Below are 20,103 nucleotides of genomic sequence, written 5' to 3' on the forward strand. Positions count from 1 at the left end.
CCTCCCCAACTCTTCGGCTCTGTTTAAGAAGCCGAAGCCGGTAGCGCTCGGGCAGCCCCCATGCCTCCAGACCCTGCGCCCCCAGCTGGGCATTTCCCCTCCTGGGCTCCCGCGGCGCAGGGTCTGGAGGCACGGGGCTGCCCGAAGCCGGTAGCGCTCGGGCAGCCCGGCTCTTAAACAGAGCCGAAGAGTCGGGGAGGAGCAGAGCCACCATTTTCCCGGATATGTTCAGCTTTTTGGCAATTCTCCCCGGACGGGGGTTTGACTGCCGAAAAGCCGGACATGTCCGGGAAAAAGAGGACGTATGGTAACCCTAGCGAGGGGAGCAGCTGGGAGTGATATGTGGGGAACGGATGGGTGTGAGCCCTGTTTGTGGGGGGTTGGGGGGGACTGAGAGTGACTGTCCCCCAGTTGTGGGAGCTGGGCAGGGAGGGACATTCTGTATTTGTGGGGAGCAGGGGGCGCTGGCCCCTGGCTGTGGGAGCTGGAGTGTGTCCAGGCAGTACAGCACACTATAAGTTGGCAGGGAGTGGGGGTGGGGACACCCCGGGTCCGTGGGAGCTGGGGAAGGCAGTTCATATGGAATCGCATTGTCAGAGGGGCTGCCCTGTGGGGGTCAGGCCAAGGGGCCTGAGCATTGCTTCCCTGGGAGCTATTTGCTGCAACCAGTCTGTCTCTCAAGCAGCCATCAAGTGGCAGGCGAGACGCTCTCCAAGCACAGCACCACATTCTGCCACGCCTGGAGTTGTGCCCCCATCCTGTGGCAACAGGTGCTTGTTCTGCTTCAGGCCTCGGACTGATGCCTAGACTCTGCTGAGTTTGCTGTCCAGCGAGCAGCCAGCATTGGCCCTGGCTTGGTTCATTGTCCTGTGTTTAAAGGTTGTGTGTGTGATCAGCAGGAGCCCGGAAGGCAGTGGGGCTGGGCTGGTAAATACAAGGAGGGGAAGCACTGAAAAGTAAATACATGCTTCCTCTCTAGCTGCGCACATGTTTCAATGCATGTACGGATCCATGCACCCACTCACCCACCCACACGCAGACTGAAATATTGCCACTCTCAATCCCCCTGCAGCACGCAGCCGGTGAATGCTCCCTGCGGCATGCACACAGAGGCCCTCTGTATATTTCCTCCAGCACAAGCACATTGCAAACCTCCCCTGCAGCCTTTGCACAAAGGACCCTCTGAATACCTGACAACGCATGCTGTCCTTAAGAACACTCCATGCAGCCTGTGCGCACACAGGCCCTCTGAACGCCTCACAGCGCGCCGTCCTGAAACTAACAAATCTCCCCATTGTTAACGAGCATCGGCATCCTGTACAGCTGAGCTGCTGCTGACCATGGGTCTTGGGTTCCGCAGTTGGGTGCTGTCTACGCTTACAGTGCCAGCAATGGGTAACCTCCCTGCTGCAGCCAAGACTTGTGAAAATATCATGCAACATACACGCCGATTCCCTCTGAGCAACTGCATGCTGGCCGCATGAGTGCCTTGTGCAGCGTGCCTGCAGAGCCAACCTGGATATTGCCCCGACTCACACAGGTGTGCAAACACACGTACACACCCTGTAAAGCACCCATCCAAATGCAACACACACACACACCTGCTCCCTGTGCCATACACACAGGCACTGTTAGTCTAGACAAATGTTGACCTACATGTAGCCACACCTTTGTACGAGGCTGTCCCACACGGCTCCGTCCACAGCTGCGGCACTCGCTGCTTTTCTAACGGTTTCTGCAAAGCTCTGTCAATGTACCTCAGTGCTGACCGGCAACAGCCCCAGCTGATACTCCAGTCCAGCTCTCCTAGTGCACCTGCACCACCCCCTGCTCGTCCAGTGTATTCCAAGGTTCTGAATTGACCGTATCAACACAAGAAAGGGACTTGGGCATCACTGCAGACAGCTCCGTGGGGACAATTTCTCGGTATGCAGCTATGGTCAAAAAGCCAGCAAGACGTTAGGCTTCATAACGGATGGGATGGAGAGTAATCCGAAGAATATTATAATGCCCTTATTGAAAACAATGGTATGGCCTCTTTTGGGATGCAGTCCTGGTCACACCATCTCAAAAAGGATATTGCATAACTAAGGGGTTTTGGAGAAGGGAGACAAGAATGATCAAAGCAGAGAAAAGTCTCCGAGAAGGAGAGATTGAAAAGATTGGGATTGTTTACCTTACAAAGGAGATGAATAAAAGGGGATGTGATAAAAGTATATCTAATAACGAATGGTCCAGTGATGGTAGATCAGAAACTTCTGTTCTCCCTGACTCATAACACAAGAATAAGGGGCCATTCAATGAAATTAAAAGATGAGAAATTCAAAACTAATCAAAGGAAATCTTTTTCACAAAATGTATAGGTAGACTGTGGAACCCATTGCCAGGATTCTTAAGTTGTCTCCTGAGGCATCTCTACTGGTATCTCTACCTCAGGTCTGATCCAGTTTAGCAATTCTTCCCTTCCTACACTCAGTCCCAGATTCTCCTAAGCAGAGAGACCCTCTGTAACGTGGCAGTTTTGTGACATTGATAAAGATTCGCTAAGGACTCAGCGGAGCCCTGCAGACTCATTTCACTTATTACTTAAGCCAAATTGAAACTCACTGTTCTTGTGATGAAAGGCCAGTGCTGTGTTCCTCCTGCTGCCCTCCCTGGCCTCTTCTTAATTCATCACATGGGATTTCTGTGATCTGTTACAAAGACAAGGAAGAGCTGAACAATCAAGTGTGTTAAAACTTGTGTTGGAGGAATGTTCCAGACGGATACATTTCCAGCTTCCTCCATTGTGGTCTTCTGAGGTTTCCTGACACGTCCTCTTTCTGGATTGTTTATTTGAATTTAAATGAATTAATTCCTTTATTTATTTAGACAGTGAAAAGTTACAGGATTTATAGCAATCCAGTCCACGATGTATCGGCAGTTTTCTGCTGAGCCGTTCAGGAACCATGGGGGACCTCTGGCTGCTCCCAGGGTATAGAAAAGGGCCAGGTATTAGAGTGTGAACTCCGTCTCCCATAGATCTCAGAGCATGGGCTTTCCGTCCATCCTTAAATATCAGGGCATGATCTCAATGCCCTTAGCAAGAACTGAAATCAGCGGGAGTTGAGGGCACTCTCACTAGCGCCAACCCCAATTAGTTGGGCCAAAAATCATTGGACCTCAACAAGCAAGAGATTGAAAGAAAAAAAAAAAGAAAAACCCAAGCAATCTTGGGCCTGTGCCTTCTGGTGTCTGAGCCTTTATGTCGCACTCAGGCCATGTTTTCCAGTTTTTCTCCACACCCACAAGGGCTAGACACTTCCTTATTGTTTTCTAATGAAAGCTGAGATTTCCAAGAATGAGCCCAAATCCAGACATCGGGGCTGAGATGGTTGGCCCCCCCAAATATATGATTCCCAATAAAATCATGAGCGTCGGCAGCAGTGGATGGCACCCTTAGCCCTATTTGCATGGCATTAGCACCCCTAGTCCAAAGGAGCCCCATTGGGTTGGGTGCTGGGCAAACACCTAGGAAGAGACAACCCCCACCCCAAAGCGCTCGCAGTCTAAATTAAGGTAAGACGTGTTCCGCAGGTGTAATTAACCAAAGAGCAGCCGTGGAGGAGGGAGGATGTGGGTGACAGTGACAGATGGACGGTTATGTAGACTCTGACTCGCTGTGGAGATTTTACCAGGCATCGGAGCACTGATTTCCTTCCATCCAGGTACCAGAGCGTGGGATTCTGATGTGGAGACAGGCTCAGCGAACGGTGCCCAAATCCCCCACTTCCAGGAAGGCAGGCTCAGCGAACGGTGCCCAAATCCCCCACTTCCAGGAAGGCAGGCATGATGAATGTAAGGGGACTGTTGTCTCCTTACTAACATTGAGTGGGGGGCGTTTTTGTTGGCTAGCTCCCAGTACTAAAAGAAAGGGAAAAGGTCAATGAGAAATCAGGAGCCTGAGACTGACAGTCCCCAGGAACAATGGGGAGAGGCCAATGCTCCAGGTCAGCCTGATTGACAGGGTGGGCAGGTTAATCAAGGAGTCAGGAGGCCAGGGTGGGTCCCGTCCTCCGTGTGAGATGGAATTGCCTAAGGAGAGAGCAGGGGCCCAAGCTGAGCTGGGGAGCAGAGTTGTGCCAGATCCAGAGGGGCCAGAAAAGCAGCCCCGTGCTGGGAGCGGAGCTGCAGCCCCAAAGCCCAGAGCACAGCCCAGGGAGAGCAGACCCTGTGCTGGGAGCGGAGCTGCAGCCCCAAAGCCAGAGACACGGCCCAGGGAGAGCAGAGCTGTCCTGGGGGCAGAGCTGTAGCAACCAGAGCCAGAGAGGCCAGAGAAGCAGCCCAGGGAGCTGAAGGCAGAGCAGCAGCCGTGCTGAGGCCGAGTGGAGCTGGGGCTGGAGCCGTCCGGAGCTGGGTGCGGTGAGCAGCTGGGGAGAGTGAGGGGGACCCTGGGCAGTGGGCCCAGCACAGGGAGACACCTCAGCCAAGAGGCTCTGCAGGCCAGACTTGCAGGGGGATCGTAACCCCGACAGGGCGGGGGCGACACTGGGAAAAAGGGTCCTGCCACCTAGAGCCTGAGAGCGTGTGGCCACCGCCAGAGCAAGTGTCCGACCTGCAGCGTCTCTGCAGCACAGCCAGGGCCTGAGAAGGAGCCTGGGACCTACAAGGCACAGACAGTGACCTGCCCTGACGTTCCAGAGACGCTGGTTGTGATGTTCCCGGCCACAGAGCGGGGTGATGTGTTTCCTTTAATCTTTCCCATTTTTCCTTATTCCTTTTTAAACTAATTGCTGATTAAATAACTTGTATTTGCTTTAAATTGTATGAACTGATCAGTGGGTCAGGGAGGTGGTCAGTGCAGACAGAGTACCCCGGAGTGGGGACACCCTAGCCCCCATCCTGGGTGATCACAGCAAGGTTGGGGGTCGAGCCCCTCAGGAATCCTGGGCCCAGCCTTGTCGGGGGTTACGAGGACTCTGCCAGACAGGAGAGTGCAAGGGGAGTCCTCAAGGGCAGGGAGGCCTCTGGGTAAAGGAAGTGGGAGCGAGGACTCAGATCCTTCCACTATCCCACTTCACCGGCGTAGTGCAGAAGCCAGGAAAGTTCCCCACAATAGCAGGACCATTCCCCTGCTTACATGAAGACAAATGCACACGGGGAGCCTCAAGGGCCCAGAATGGATGGGTGGCCCCTCAGTGGAGAAACAGGAATGAAATGCAACATTTACTCCTCTCTCCCCCCACATTCCAGCTAAACCCCTTGCCCTCCAGGCTCCAGGGATATGAATAGTTCAGATCTTACAGAGGCCAAGAATAAATCTCAGGCTCCCACCGGACAGAGAGGCAGGGAAAGTTCCCGTTTGGCTTTCTCGTCTTTCAAACCCCTCCAGAAGAGTCTCCTGTGGCTAGCCCCGCTGGCTGCAGCCATGTGACGCTGAACAGTGCTTTCCAGCAGCGGCTTCGGGCGCGTGGGTTGGCTTCTCCATTGGGATTTCAATAAGTTCTTTACTGCAGCTTCTTGCACCCCATTGCTTCCCCATTTCACTAAAGATTCATATTCAAACCCAAATTGCCTACCTCCTCCCGCCCCCACCGGGAAAATCAATTGTTCATCATTGCTCAGCAGAGAGCCTGTTTCCTGGTTTTATTCCTTTCCCATTTATGGGGGGAGTGGAGGGAAGGAAGGGGGGCAGGCGGGGGAATTGCTTTTGATTGTTGTTTGACTGATTTGAATGGCTCCGGCAGAAAGATCAATGAATGCAGAGTCCTAGCTCCTGTTTAGCAGGCCTGGTGTGGGTGGGCTGTGCCTGGCCTTGCAGCTCGGAAACATGGGCTCAAATCCGGAGTGAGGTCCTGAACTGCAGTGAGTTTGTTGGTCTCAGCTGGGTCAGTGTTCCAGAACCACACCGCGGAATCTGGTGCAGACTCCGGACTGAGCTGTTAGGGAGGATGCTGGTCGTTGCATCCCACACAGAGGAGATGCCGCTCCGGTGATGGTTCAGGGAGATGCGGTTTCAGTTTTCTGATGGACTTCGGTTTCCAACATTGCTTTGCTCGTTGGGACAGTGGGGTCAGTGCCTTGGGAAAGCTCTTTGAGCGCTGAGTTCTGTGGTCCCTTTGGGTGGAGGCAGGAAGGGGAGAATCTGGATCTGTCCAATTCTCGGCAAAGGAGAGGGAACTCCCCTCTCCTATCACCTCCTTGGGCGCAGAGCATTGTCCAAGCTGTTAGTGAACTGTGGCATCCAGGGTAAGATAGTCATTTGTCGAACTCTTCAGCACATCTCCAGGCTGGTGGCTTCCATTCACTATGTTCCAAATATACCTGGGTCACCCTGTTTACGGATGGGCTTTTTCCTGGAGGAGACGGGGCTCAGTGATGCTGGGAACTAGTGCATTAACCTTTTGTAACCCACCAGTGAGTGTGTGTGTGGCAGGTCCCCTTTGTGCTAATCCACACAGAGTACAAGTTGTTACAGCTCCCAGCTAAGATCTGGGTTCAGAATCCGCTTGGACCGCAAGTGCAATGAAATTGGCAGGTTTCATTCTGTTGCCAAGTAGACATAGATACACATCATAAAAGTACCACACAGTTTGGCACCACTCAACATGCTATGCCTCTGCTCTGGAGCGACCCAGAGTGGGAATGGTAGAGGATGCCGCAGGTCAGACCGAGTGTGATGGAAGGCACCCAGGGTTGAAATACCCGATATATGCTCAATCACACACTCGTATGATCCCCCAAAATACACGTGCATGATCCTGAGATGCATGTGCTCACTAGTCACCTGCATGCTCCCAAGAAACACACACGTTCATTCACTCGTGATCTGAAGATCTATGACCCACAATTCACCTCAGACATGCATTCACCAAGCTGAGGCACCCACATGTGCCCAAATGTTCCTGAGACACACACACGCCAACCTACCCATGTGTTCCCAAGATGCCATACGTAGATTCCTGCACCTGGCCCTGAGATGCACATGTGACTTCCAAGACACACGCTCACTCCCGGAGTGATCCCAACACACATTTACTCATTCATCCATCATCTTAAAATACCCTGCGAGCTGCTGCTTGTAATAGATGCTTCTCCGTGAGTGGATTCTGAGTGTTTGCTAGTGGAAGGGGCTTCTTGTGCCATAAATTCCCTGTTGCTGATCTGGGTTTTTGATACCATGTTTGCATCTGCCTATGTGTATTATTACAGTAATTTTACGGTAGAAAGCACAATCAAAAGACAACAGAGGGTCCTGTGGCACCTTTAAGACTAACAGAAGTATTGGGAGCATAAGCTTTCGTGGGTAAGAACCTCACTTCTTCAGATGCAAGAACATGCATCTGAAGAAGTGAGGTTCTTACCCACGAAAGCTTATGCTCCCAATACTTCTGTTAGTCTTAAAGGTGCCACAGGACCCTCTGTTGCTTTTTACAGATTCAGACTAACACGGCTACCCCTCTGATACTTGACAATCAAAAGACAAAAAAGCAGCCGCAATTAGTTTGTGAATAAAAGCCACTTTCCTTTCTGTTACCCCTTCCTAAGTCAATATTATTGACAAAGGTTGCAATCTGTAGTGCGAGATGTTTGATAAGACAGAAGGTGCTTTCCACCAATCAAAGATCGGCCTGTTTGGGAGAGAAGAAAATGTGAAAAAAGCCAAGTGAATGTGCTTGATTTTGAGCTTTCCAGCAAACCAGGTAAAAGAGGGGAGATAAACTGGTTGTTTTGCTAATACTGAATTGCTTGTCTCAGAGCCTGTGATACATGAAGGCGGGGGGGTGGGGTAGTTTCCTTTGATGGACACCCAGCCAGCCAGTTAGCTGTAAAATCCCTCTTGGTGTCTGTTCTCCGCTTGCTTTACTTGTAAAGGGTTAACAAGCCCACAGGTAAAAGAAAAGGAGTGGGCACCTGACCAAAAGAGCCAATGGGAAGGCTAGAACTTTTAAAATTGGGAAAGAAACTTTCCCTTTCTCTGTTGTTCGCTGGGCTGCAGGGACGGAGCAGCAATGCTGTGTAAGGCTTGAACCAGGTATGAAAATTCATCTTCCCTCCCTAGAAGGAATTATTTGGACAGGGAATGTTTAGTTAGACACAATCAGGTTGATTTTTTATTTTGGCTTGTGGAGCACCTCTGTGCTAACCCTAGATGCTTTTGTTTGCTTGTAAACTTTTAAGCTGAACCCCCAAGAAAACTATTTTGGGTGCTTGATTTTTGGAATTGCTCTTTTAAAATCTAGCAAAAGCCTAAGTTCCAGATGTATTTTCTTCCTTTTTGTTTTTAATAAAATTTACCTTTTTTAAGAACAGGATTTTTGGTGTCCTAAGAGGTTTGTGCACATGTTGTTTGATTAGCTGGTAGCCACAGCTAATTTCCTTTGTTTTCTTTCTCAGCTCTTCCCCGGAGGGGGGTGAAAGGGCTTGAGGGTCCCCACAGGGAGGAATTCCCAAGTGCGCCTTCCTGGGTCCAAGGGTTGTTTTTTTTCATTTGGGTGGTGGCAGCGTTTACCAAGCCAAGGGCAGAGAAAAGCTCTAACCTTGGGAGTTTAATACAAGCCAGGAGTGCCAGTATTAATTTTTAGAATCTTTGCAGGCCCCCACGTTCTGCACTCGGAGTGACAGAGTGGGGAGCCCTTGTCCCTGTCCTCCCAGAATCATCTCTCAGGATAGGAACGTTTTCATAACAGTCTTGCCCATGCCATCTAGCTCCGTTTGGACGGGATAATCAGTGGTTTGAGCATTGGCCTACTAAACCCAGGGTTGTGAGTTCAATCCTTCAGGGGGCCATTTAGGGATCTGGGGCAAAAATCTGTCTGGGGATTGGTCTCGCTTTGAGCAGGGGGTTGGACTAGATGGTCTCCTGAGGTCCCTTCCATCCCTGATATTCTGTGATTCAACCACGTTAATTACCACTATTGAGTCTGTCTCTCCAGAACTCTCCTCCTTGTCCAGAGTTCATACATGTGTTTCTGTCTTCAAGTCTCCGATGCTGGCAGGTGCCGTGTGACGCTCCTGCTTTTCCTTTTGAGTCCAACCCCTTTCACTTTCTTTCTGGGCTCTTGTCTCCCACAGAGGTGCCTTTTCAATCGTCCGGAGATGCGTGAAGGTGCTGGCGGGACAGGAGTACGCAGCCAAGATCATAAACACCAAGAAGCTCACTGCCAGAGGTAAGTGCACTGAAGTCTTGTGACATACTTCCTGGGAGCAGGCGCCTTTCCACTGCCCTTGTCCACCTCACGCCTTCTCTGCTTGGACCAAGGTGAGCCTTAACCTTTAATAGCTCCTGCCTATTCTGCTCTGTGGGTGGGAACTGCAGGAAGGAAGAGAAATGGGCATGTTTTCCTGAACAGTTGAATCCCCTTTATCGGCATGGAACCGGGGCCATGATGCGAGGGGGGACCCAGCCTGTGTTTGGATAATGGGGGGCGGGGTTGCAGAGAAGAGAGGAAGAGCACAGAAAAGCCAGTTAGCTAAGCTAAGCTTTTACCTGCATGAAAAACATACCCTGAAATAGCCCCCCTGGCCTACTAACACTCCATGGGCTTGGGCCTGTGAGGGGCTGAGTGCCCACAGCTCCCACTGACTCCAGTGGGAATGGGGAGCATTCAGTGCCGGCCAGGATCGGGCCCTATATGTGGGGCTAATTCTGGAGCCTCATGTTGAAGGGTGGTGATGGCTTTTGTTCTCCCCTCCTCTGCAATCGTCGTCTCGCTTCAGTTTCTCTGAAGCGCGGTTCCCAGCCTCTTTCCTTCCCGGTGGCGAAGCAGCCGTCAGGCCTTGAGCAGTGATGCGTCCTGCTCGCTGCAGCTTGGGCCAGGAGTCTGTTGGCGTTTCTAGCCCGCTGAACTCAGAAACCGAGCCCCTCTCTGCACCCAGCGGGGCTGCTCCGTGTCAGTCTTTGCTAGGTGACCCCGTTCACACACACAGGAGAGCCCCAAAGAGCAAAGGGGCCTCGACAGGTGAGAGGGGGAAGTGTGGCCGAGGGAGATTCAGTGGTAATGACAGAAGGAGACACAGAGCACCGATACAAACAGCAGAGCTATAACCAAGCAGCTATAGACTTCAACTTTGATTCCTCAATACTGTCCCAAGATGCCTTTCCCATGTCACTGGGGGCTGTGGTGGCCGTAGGGGTGGAGAGGTGCTCATTAGAGAACCTCCATTTTAAGCAGTAGTCACTACTGTGAAGGGGGTGGAAGCAGGGCTCCCCCAATGAAATTAACAGGCAGCGGGTTTAAAACAAACATAAGGAAGCACTTCTTTCACACAGCGCACAATCAGCCTGTGGAACTCGTTGCCAGGGGGTGTTGTGAAGGCCAAAATGTAACTGGGTTCAAAAAAGAACTAGATAAGTTCATGGCGGATCGGTCCTATTAGCCAGTATGGCCAGGGATGCAACCCCAAGCTGGGACTGGACAACAGGGGATGGATCACTTGATAATTGCCCTGTTCTGTTCACTCTGCCTGAAGCATCTGGTGTTGGCCACTGTCAGAAGACAGGCTCCCGGGCTAGCGGGGCCATTGGTCTGACCCAGTGTGGCCGTTCTTATTTTCTAACCAGCACCCTCAGGGGATCCTCTTCCACCTGGGGACTCTGCTACAACCCCTGGCCAGCCTGTGTCTGGCTGCCCCAAGTGAATCAGACACCAGGGGAGCAGCAGCCATGCACTGACCTTAGACAGGTGCCACAGGCTGCTGCCAATGACAAATAGGGTGAAAATATTAGCAGGAGAGAGAGCCCCCCCCCCCCCCTCGTGAGCACCTCTGTCCTCTCTATCTGAAAAGCCCTGAGAAACATGGCCGCCAGCAATGGAAAAAGAATTTATTTTCTTTTCCACCCGGGTCCTCTTTCCCGGTTCTCTTCAGAGGTGCCTGTCCCAGCCGCCTTGCTGCTTAGCCCCTGTAGCCTACCACAGGCAATGGCCGTGCTTTGCAGAGAGGAAAACCTCTTCCCCAGAAGAGCGTGGCTCATTGCGTTTGGTCCCAGCTGCTGTTCCATGCAGTCCCCGCCGCCTTTCCTCCCCCCCCACCGCCAGCCGCACACACGGCTGCACATTGCCTGCAAAAAGTTGCATAATTGATTGTTGCTGTTTTTGGCGGAACTGGCCGCGCAAGGGATTGTCAGGGTCTCCGAGACCCCAAACTGTCAAGAACGATGTAGGAGCCATTTTTCTTCACAGCCATAACAACTTGTGAGTCCCTGACAATCTCCTGCTGCTCTGCGTGGCTCTCTGGCCCTGAAAGCAGACTGGGAGCAGACCTTCCACCCGGGTGAGCCTGGCAGCTTCGCTGCACTGGAATGCTTTGCCCTGCTGCTGACCTGCTGTATTCAAAGGCTTTCATCCGTCTTCATCTTTTGTTTTCGCCTGCCCCAAGCTGAATGGGGCCACGCCCTGGGGCCAGCTCTTCCATGGCATTTAGTGGCCCACTGTCACTTGTAAAGGTGTGGGACTGAAAGCATTAGCGACGACTGTGACTGGGGGCATGTCGGCACTGGGGCTGGGAAGTGTAACTTCCAGCTTGAGCAGACATCCCCGCGCTAGCCCTGACTGAGCTGGCACGATCCAAAGGGAAGTGTAGCCGCTGCAGCTAGCCACCCCGAGTACCGTCCTGTAGGGACGTCCTCCGGGCAGCTAGCCTCTGCTGCGGCTTGTGCGTCTATGTTCAGCCCACTTCAGCTCCAGTGTAGACATAACCTGGGATTCAGCTTTGAGCTGGAGGGGCCGGGCTAGCTATAGGCCAAGGATGTGTCTGCTCTGCAATCACAGGGGGTGGGCGAAGCTCGCACAGACACACCCTGAGCCAGCTTTAATCTAGCTTGCTCTGGTACTGGAATGGGGAAGCCAGGGCAGAGCCCACGAGCAATTACCCAGCGTTCTGATCCGGCCCCTGCAGCCTATGCTGAAGTGTGTGCTACTGCGGCTTCGCTGCTACCGGTGCCCTGAGCTAGCCAGCTTAAAGCTAGCTGGGTCTGTCTTCTGGAGCCGCAGCCACACCCCGGCACTGCAGTGTAGCCATCCCCCCGTGTTTTAGGCAGGGCGCTGTAATGCTCCGTGGCCACACTCCCGCTTTTGAAAGTGCCCCTCAGTCCTCTTCCATGGCTGGTGAGCTGCTCACAGAAGAGCGAGCGCCTTCTCCAAAGCCCCGCTGCTTTGCAGGGTGGAGCGTCCGTCGCGGGAGTCACGAGGCCAGGTTCAGCAGTAACAAATGGAAGGGATGCGTTAGTGATGCTGCTGAACGCAGACAGCCCCTGTGGGTCTCTTCCAGGCTGCCTAAAGCCAGTCTGCCCTGCCTAGTGTCACTACACAGAGGGGCTGAGATTTTCTAAAGGGGCTGATAATTTTGCCTCTATTTTTAGGTGCTCAACTTGAGAAGCCTTCACAGGACTTGTTCACCGGGGGTCAGGCACTCAGCCATTATGAAAATCAGGCCCCTTTCAGGTATCTCAGGTTGAGTAGCCAAACACTGGGACAGCTCAAATCACTTGCCTCTTGTGAAAATCTTGGCCCTGGTCACCCAAAGTCCTAGCCTGGCCTAAGCAGTGATGGACGGGAGAGCTGGCCACACTGCATAGTGGAAGGTGCACTGTACAGTCTGGGGACGCAGGCATTGGCAAGGGTGCTGTGGCCTGGATCTCACACTGGCAATGGAAGCCATGTTCCTGTCACGTTAGCAGCTGTGACTGGTCCATGGAGATGGGATGAAGGGAAATCTGCTGAGCTTTGATTCATTGGTTTCCATTTTTCTGATGGTCCAGCTGCCCCGATGGCAGAACAGCCTCTGGGACCAGACACCCCAGAGGTGAGAGAGATTAGCTCTCCATGCCCCCTCCGTCCCTGCTCCCTGTTGTCACTATGCCAACTGAGTCCCAAACGGGGTGATGGTTTCTGTGAGGGGGACTAGACTGAGATTTCCAAATTATTTCAGAGGGGCCACTGCAACCACCAGGCTGGTCTGGCTTTAAGCTAATGACCTCTGGTTGCCCTCCAAACCTCACTTTATTCCCCGCTGGCCTACCAAAGACTCCATCGCAAAAGTCCCCTTCTTCTCCCAATGCAGTGCCATGGCTTTCCCCCTCCTCCAGTCTTGCTGCAATTCCTGCATCATGTTCATACTCCTTTGTGCTCACCTTCAAAGCTCTCCTACATCTCCTCTTCCATTTCCTAATGCTCCTCCCCATGAGCCCTCCCCCCCATGAGTCCTCCCCCCGCTAACTCCACCATGTTCCCATCATCTCCTCCCATGCGGACTTCACTGCCTTCTTCCACACCTCCACCCCACCCACCCTGGAACAGCCTAGTGACTTCACTCTCCTTCAGGCACTCCTCTGTCTTGCTTCTTGGCCTGACCTTTCTCCAGTATCCTCCGCTCTGGAGCTCCCCTCTCACATGCCTACTGTAGTAGGGTTACTAAAAGTGAGAGGATGACTCAAATGACTGCAACCCCCCCCCACCCCGAGGCTTTTAAACGACAAGAAAGTTTTCTTGAGAGCTTTTATTCCCACTCTCCCTTGTGTTGCCACCTACCAGTCCCCTCTTCCCGACACGCCCTCTCAAGGGCTGATGATTTCTTTAGTCGAGTTAGCTGCATAAATAAAACTGTAAGTTCCTTGGGGCAGGGACTTGGTTTATATTATATCTGCAGAGTGGCATGCATCCCTATGGTTCTCTATACATAATGCAGGACAACAAAGCACGAGCTGGCTATATTTTCATTCCCACTAGGATAAATGCATGATTTCCAAAAACTATAGGTTTAATCTGCTACCAGAGCCTCTGAGAGCTACCCCGGTGATGTTCCTTTCACAGACTTCTCTACCAGGGGCCTAGTCTGATGTTCTGTTGTGTATGTACTTTGCTGTGTGTTATAAAGGAAAAGTCTATAACGCGTTGTTGACGGAGCTGGGAGGCAGAGGACAAAAGGCATATAGCCAGGGAAGATTTATTGCCAAGAACTTGATCCAAGTGGGAACACTGTATTGTGTTTTATAACTGGATGGCATTCACATACTGTAAAGAAAATAGAATTGGTTTTATGTAACGTAATTTGTACTCAAAGTGCCTAACCACTTTCTAAAGCAGTGTGTAGGTGCAGTGCATGTGTAGGCAAACACCGCAGCCACTGTTTCACTCAGCTATAGCTCACTCTCAGCCTTGGACACAAGGACTTGTTTGGCTGGGAGAGGGAGTGTTTGCCAGGACACCGAGATTACCCCTTACTCTTTCCCATAAGTGCTTAAGGGATCATTAACTTCCACCTGGACAGCCAGAGATGGGAAACCTTGCTTCAGTATCTCTTCCAAAGGAGGGCACTGATCTGGAACTGCATGAGATGCCAGCTCGGGGGATGCGGCGCGTAGGTCCTGGGCTGGTTAGCAAGGCCCCCTCTCTCTTACTGAGACAACCTCACCAAATCTGAAACCAGGGGGTGGGGGAGTTTTTCTGGTCTGGCCAGGTGCCCACCTCAGTCTGCGCAAGGCAATCGAGTTCTGCAGCTGGCAGCAGTGTTCTCCCTCTCCTCAGATGTTTCCCCATCTCTGAGCTGCCAAAAAAGGGAGTTTGTATTTTCATTTTGGCTGCTGTGTGCGCTCAGGCAGCTATTCCTCACAGCAGCTCTGAGCACAGCATGCACATGTGTTGGACAAAGGGAGATGATGGGAAGGGAATGCACAGTACCTATCAAGTTGCCTTTGAATTCTTCTTGACTGGCATTTTGGAGGGCATTGTCACCTGTAGCAGAGCCCTCGATCTGTGTGATTTTGAATTAGTCTGAATGAGAGCCCTGAAAATGGGCAAAACTCTCCCGTTGTTTCTACCTGGCACCATTATTCATCTCTCCAAAGGTTTTAAAAAAACCCCAACCCCAATCATCTCCTTTCAAATCTTAAAATAGACCAGCATTTTGCAGACTTCCCACACATAGCTCTGCCAATATACCACAATCGCGACCTGAAGCATCACAGCTATTCCAGGCTTGATCTCCCACAAAGTTCTGCCAATGCACCTCTTTCCCAGTCTGCAGCACCTCCTGATATTTCAGTCCCAGACACACACACCCAGCTCTACCAGTCTTGACCTACAGCACCCCTGCTACTCCAGACCTGGACTCTCACACAAATCTACCAGCGTACCTTAATCTGCAGTGCACCATGATATTCCAGGACTGGAGCATCTCACAGCTCTGCCAGTGCCCCTTGTTCCTGACTTGTGAACTTCCACTGCTGCTCCAGGCCTAGGTGGCTTTTCCTGAATTGAGGCCACCAATCATGTGGAGCTGCTGGTTGGGTTTATGAAATGGACAACCACCCATTAAGGTCTAGGGGAAACTCACTCATCTTGTTGTCTCGTACAAGCCTCATTTAAAGGAGGTGAAAAGCTAGTGCATTCATTACCCCACCCCCCAACAGAATTTTTATCCTTTGTAAAATAAATAAGCAAGCCACTGTCCGTCAGGAGCAGATGGTCGGATTCTTCTGGAGGGCTGAATGCTTGGCTTCTCCATGCAGATCGAAGTTGGCAGCAGAGAAGCCACCGGGCAGGAAGCATCACAGATTTCAGGGCTTCCTGAAAGACCAGATTGAATTACTTTTTTTCTCTTCCCCCTCTCCCCGCCCCCTTTTGTCTTTTGTGTCTTCATTGGTTCCTTCTTTGTCCTCTTCTCAGGCTTCTGTTAGTCTACCCCTCCAGCAGTAGCCCAGCATCTTCATCCTTAAATACGCAGAGAAGCCTGCAGCCTTACTCTACCTGCTGACCTGGATCGAGTCACCAGCGTCCACCCAGCAGAGTCTTGATAGTGCTACTATTTCACCAGTGTCAGGAAGCTAGTTTTGATCCTTCCACCAAGACCTCTACCGGGTGCAAAGCACACCTGGGATAGGGTGGAGGAGCAGCAGAGCTGCTAACTGTTAGAGCCCCAGGGTCATGATCGAATGCAAGGGGCTATCTGCCTCCCGTGAGGATGAATCATATGATGGATGTGAATCACCCCAGAATACAGGGGGAGGGGAAGGAAAAGGGGATGAGAATTGATGGCTGCTCGTCTTCAAAGCCCCCCACGTTACTACTGAGATTCAGAAGGGCGGGGGCAATACCAGAGGCCCAATGTGAGTTGTGTGTCTTCAGCCATCGCTTCTTGAGTCAGGAGAAGTTTTAGCGACAAATCTGGCCCCTCTCTCCATGTACGAGGGGTTTTCTGGGCACACAATTCAGGTGAAACCCCCAAGAGCCAATGGCCTTTGAAAGCAATGACTTTGATTTAAATCCAGATCCCCTCCAGCCAGACACAGTGACAGAAATCACTGGCAATGCGTCTTCTAAGGACAAAGCTTCCCTGCTCCCTGCCATGTTTCAGTGCCACCAGCTTTTGTTTGGGATTTCCCCCTCCCTGGCCTGTGCAGTTCATGTGAAAGAGCCTGGCACCCATGCTGTGCTTAACTGCGCTGAAACTCCCTTTGCTTTTCAACTCTCCTGAGCTTCCTTCTCACGCCCCCGGCTCAATCCCAGAGCCCTCTCAGCTCCCTGTGTGTCTCTGAACCCAAAGTGCCTACCCAAGGCCAAGCTAGTTGTGTTGGTTAATGCATCGCTGGCAGGTGTCGAATGCCACGGTGCTGGATGCACTATAAGAACCCGAACAAGCCAGAACAGGAAATCAGCCAATTCTCTGCTACATTCCTAGAGGGTTGTGGCCTGTGAGGGAGGAAGGAAACAAGGACTGGGCTGTGTGTCTGTTGCGCAGGTGTGGGTGCCAGTGTGTGCACGCAGCAGTCTGGCCAGGAGTGGGTATCTATGTTCATGTAGGCTGGGTCTGCAGGGATGCATGGAGATGGATGTGGAGACATGCATTCCTCAGTGTACAGGTGTCTGAGTGCGGAGGAGACTTCATGCAGGCTTGCAGGGGCGTGCATGACAAGTGATTTGGTGTGAGTGCAGGCAGGTGTGTGCATGGATGTGCAAGGGCACCTGCAGGGCTGTGAGTGCATGCAGGTGGTTGGGCGAGACGGGCAAGTGTCTGGGTGTGTCTCTCTGGTGTTGGTTAGGTGTGTGTGTGGGGGGGTGTTTCTGTGCAGGTACCTGGAAAGGTGAGTAGGTGCTGTATATTGCGTGTGTGTTAGACTGCTTGGTTAGCCTTCCCGAGCTAAACACAGTCTTCCCCATTTGATCTGAACTTTCTGTCCTTCTGCAGCACCTCTGCCCTGAGCATCTCAAAGCCCTTCTAAACCACTAACAAAATAAGCCTCCGGGCCCCCTTGGGAGGCAGGTCAGCAGGGTTATCCCTGCAGAACGCGAGGCCCAAGGAGGGAAGTGGCTTGTTCTTCTTGCCTTTTCATTCATCCAAAGGCCACTCGTGTTTTCATCCTGATGCTCCCGCCAGGTGCGGAGAATGGGGCTAGGTTTGACTCAGGGAGTATCCAGAGTCGGAAAGCTGCCAGCGCTGGGAGGAGAAGCTTTAAGATGTAGCGTGAGAGGAGCAGCGGAAAGCGAGACCTGCTCCTTATTCATTACCCGGAGAGATGGTGGAACAGAACTCCAAATTCAGATCACACCGCTGGGGGGCCCTGGAGAAGTTTGACTGCCTTTTGCCTCCCGCTAGATTTCCTTTTCATGCACCTCGCCCTCCTAGGGTAGGATTTTAACAACACCTGTGTGACTTAGCAGCTCAAATCGCAATGAAAGTCAATAGGATTTGTGCTCCTACCTCACTTAGGTCCATTTGAAAATCCCAGCCCTAGGTTTCAGCTGGGACAGGGGCTGTGCCTGTCAAAATCTCTCACCTTATTGAGGTTGTTCTCAACAGCAGGCAGAAAATATCTATCCTTCTGAGATTTCCAACCTGCGTTTGTGGCTCCACAAGGGCCCATAAGGCGCAGAAAAGCATCCGGCCCTTGGGGTGTTTATCCAAACTGAACGGTCATTGCTACGGGCCTGGCGGACCCCTTCTTCTCTCCAAGGGACTGGGTGGAGTGAATCACCACTGCTCCCTTTCATGCAGGGGCCAGGCTTCTTGCTAAAACCCCATACATCCGTAATCTTCCCACAGCCTGTCTGCCCCATGAATCCCAGGAGCTACTGGAATGGAGCTGGCAAGAGTTTGTGGAACCATTTCCTTCTTATTCTCCAGCCAGGGATTAGAACTATGTTAATTGCAAATCCAGATCTGTTCTGTTTCCCGGCAATCAACTTCCCAGTGCCGGACTCGAGGAGTGAGAGTTAATTTCCCTGATAGGCACCCCCTGAAATATTATCCAGTGTCGGATGGTCTGGGATTCAGTGCCTGCCATCACCCCAGATGTACTGTCCCAGTGCTAGGCTGCCTTGTGATTGAGGGCTGAGCTCCGTAGAATCCCCCCTCTCTGTCTCCTGACCTCACTGTCCAGCACATTTGGATTTGAATAGCAAAGAATTGGGCAACCCATACTAGGAGAAGTTGCTTCTTTGTTTCCCTCTAGTGGTCGAGCCGCATTGGGGGATAAGAGTCTATTACAGCAGACAGCTAATGGAGCTACTCTTTTAGCTACCCTATTATTCAGGTAATTGAGATTCTACTTTTAATGCTGAAGATCAGAGGTTAAAATCCTGCTACAGGCCCAAGTAAGGTTATTCTAAAAACACCACTTTATGGCCCATATCTCTTTGGTAAATATCAGTAGCCAAATCCTGAAGTCTTTGCTCTGCTTTTAATCACTTCTCCTTACTCAATGAGTTCCCTGGAAGCTTTGCCTGAGTAAGGACAGCAGGCAGAAGCTCAGAAGGCAAATAATAAATTCACTCCCCCAGGCACCTGACGGCTAGTGGAGTCTCATTTTAACAGACACAGCCATTTCTCAGCCAGGCACCTTTCATTTTGATGCTGCATATTTTGTGGTGTGTATAAAAAGATCTTCTGTTATCCCTTCAGGGCACTTTTCTGCGAGCGCCCGTCCCTGCACACCCACGACTGCAGGGTTGGTAGGAAAAACTGGGCTTACTTTCCCCTTTGCGGCGTCAGTCAAACAGACTGGGGTAAATAGTTCCAGCATCTCAAGGTTTCCACACAATTCCATTAGTGGTGAATAGTTGGATTGGAGGGTTCCTACTGCACTAACAAACCTTTAACCTTTGGGCTACTGGATCAAATGTGTCCAGGTTAGTAATACCTGGAAGTTACCTTTTGGTGGCTTTACTATATGTGGACTCAATTGTTGTTTTAGTCCTGTTCCTGGTGGCAAAACAACAATATTGCTTGGTGCCTTTGGTTGCAATCTTAGAGGGAGGCCACGGACTGAGTGGGACATGAAGATTTAACTCCCCCCCCGCCACAGTTGGTCTTTCTGTGCCAAGATTGGGGTGGCCCAGGGGAAACCAGACTACTGATGTAACTGTTCTCTCCAGCGCCGGCCAGGCTCCAGGGCTGCTGCTTTTATCTCCTCTCGCCATCTCGGATCCATTGCACTTGTTTCTCACTATTTATTCTCGGTACCTTTTGTGCTTTAGTAAGCGCTAACCCCCTCCTGGCCGCCTCTGCTGTCAAACGCCGGAGTTGTGACTTTGCAGTCATTTCAATGGTGACAGATTGCGATGGTATAAATGCAGGACCAGGCAGAAGGAAAAGCTGGGGGTGCGGGGAGAGACATTTATTCTGAATCTCAGAATGACAGGGATGGGCAGGAGCAGGGCTAGGGGGTTTGCTTTGTAAAATCTTATTAGTCAAGTAATCCAAACCTGGTTCGTTTGGATCTACATCCCATTTATTAATGGCCTCAGTGCTCAGAGAAATAGTTCCCGTTTTGTCTCACTTCTAATAATGCTTTGCACAGCTGCCTCTCTCAGGATCTCCAAGCACTCTGCAAGCATTAATGAAGTTAGCCCTATGAGGCATAGGGAAGTATTAGCATCTTCATTTCACAGATGGGGAAACCGAGGCACAACAGGTCAAATGACACAGGAAGACTGGAGGCAGAGCCAGAAAGGTAGCCCAGGTGTCCTGCCTTCCACTCCTGTGCTATCCTCCCTTAGGACAGTAAGTAAGGGAAACATAGAAAAGACCAGCCAAGTCAGCTGCTGTTTGCATGAATCATTTCTCCTTTCAAGGGCATTCCATGTCTCCCAGCAGAATTCTTCTCAATAAGCAAGGGCCTTTACCAAA

The 20,103-nt window shown here is 51.5% G+C and overlaps 1 protein-coding gene across 2 annotated transcripts in view; it reads left to right on the plus strand.

Moving 5' to 3' along the window:
• The window catches only part of CAMK2A (calcium/calmodulin dependent protein kinase II alpha), a 73,038-nt gene that overhangs the window by 7,940 nt on the left and 44,995 nt on the right, over nt 1–20,103 (plus strand). For both annotated transcript variants that reach the window (XM_034778366.1, XM_034778367.1), the window contains exon 2: nt 9,055–9,149. In XM_034778366.1, coding sequence (XP_034634257.1) covers nt 9,055–9,149 — 95 coding nt within the window. The remainder of the gene's footprint in view (nt 1–9,054; nt 9,150–20,103) is intronic.

This window comes from Trachemys scripta, chromosome 8 (genome assembly GCF_013100865.1).
Source record: "Trachemys scripta elegans isolate TJP31775 chromosome 8, CAS_Tse_1.0, whole genome shotgun sequence".
NCBI lineage: Eukaryota > Metazoa > Chordata > Testudines > Emydidae > Trachemys > Trachemys scripta.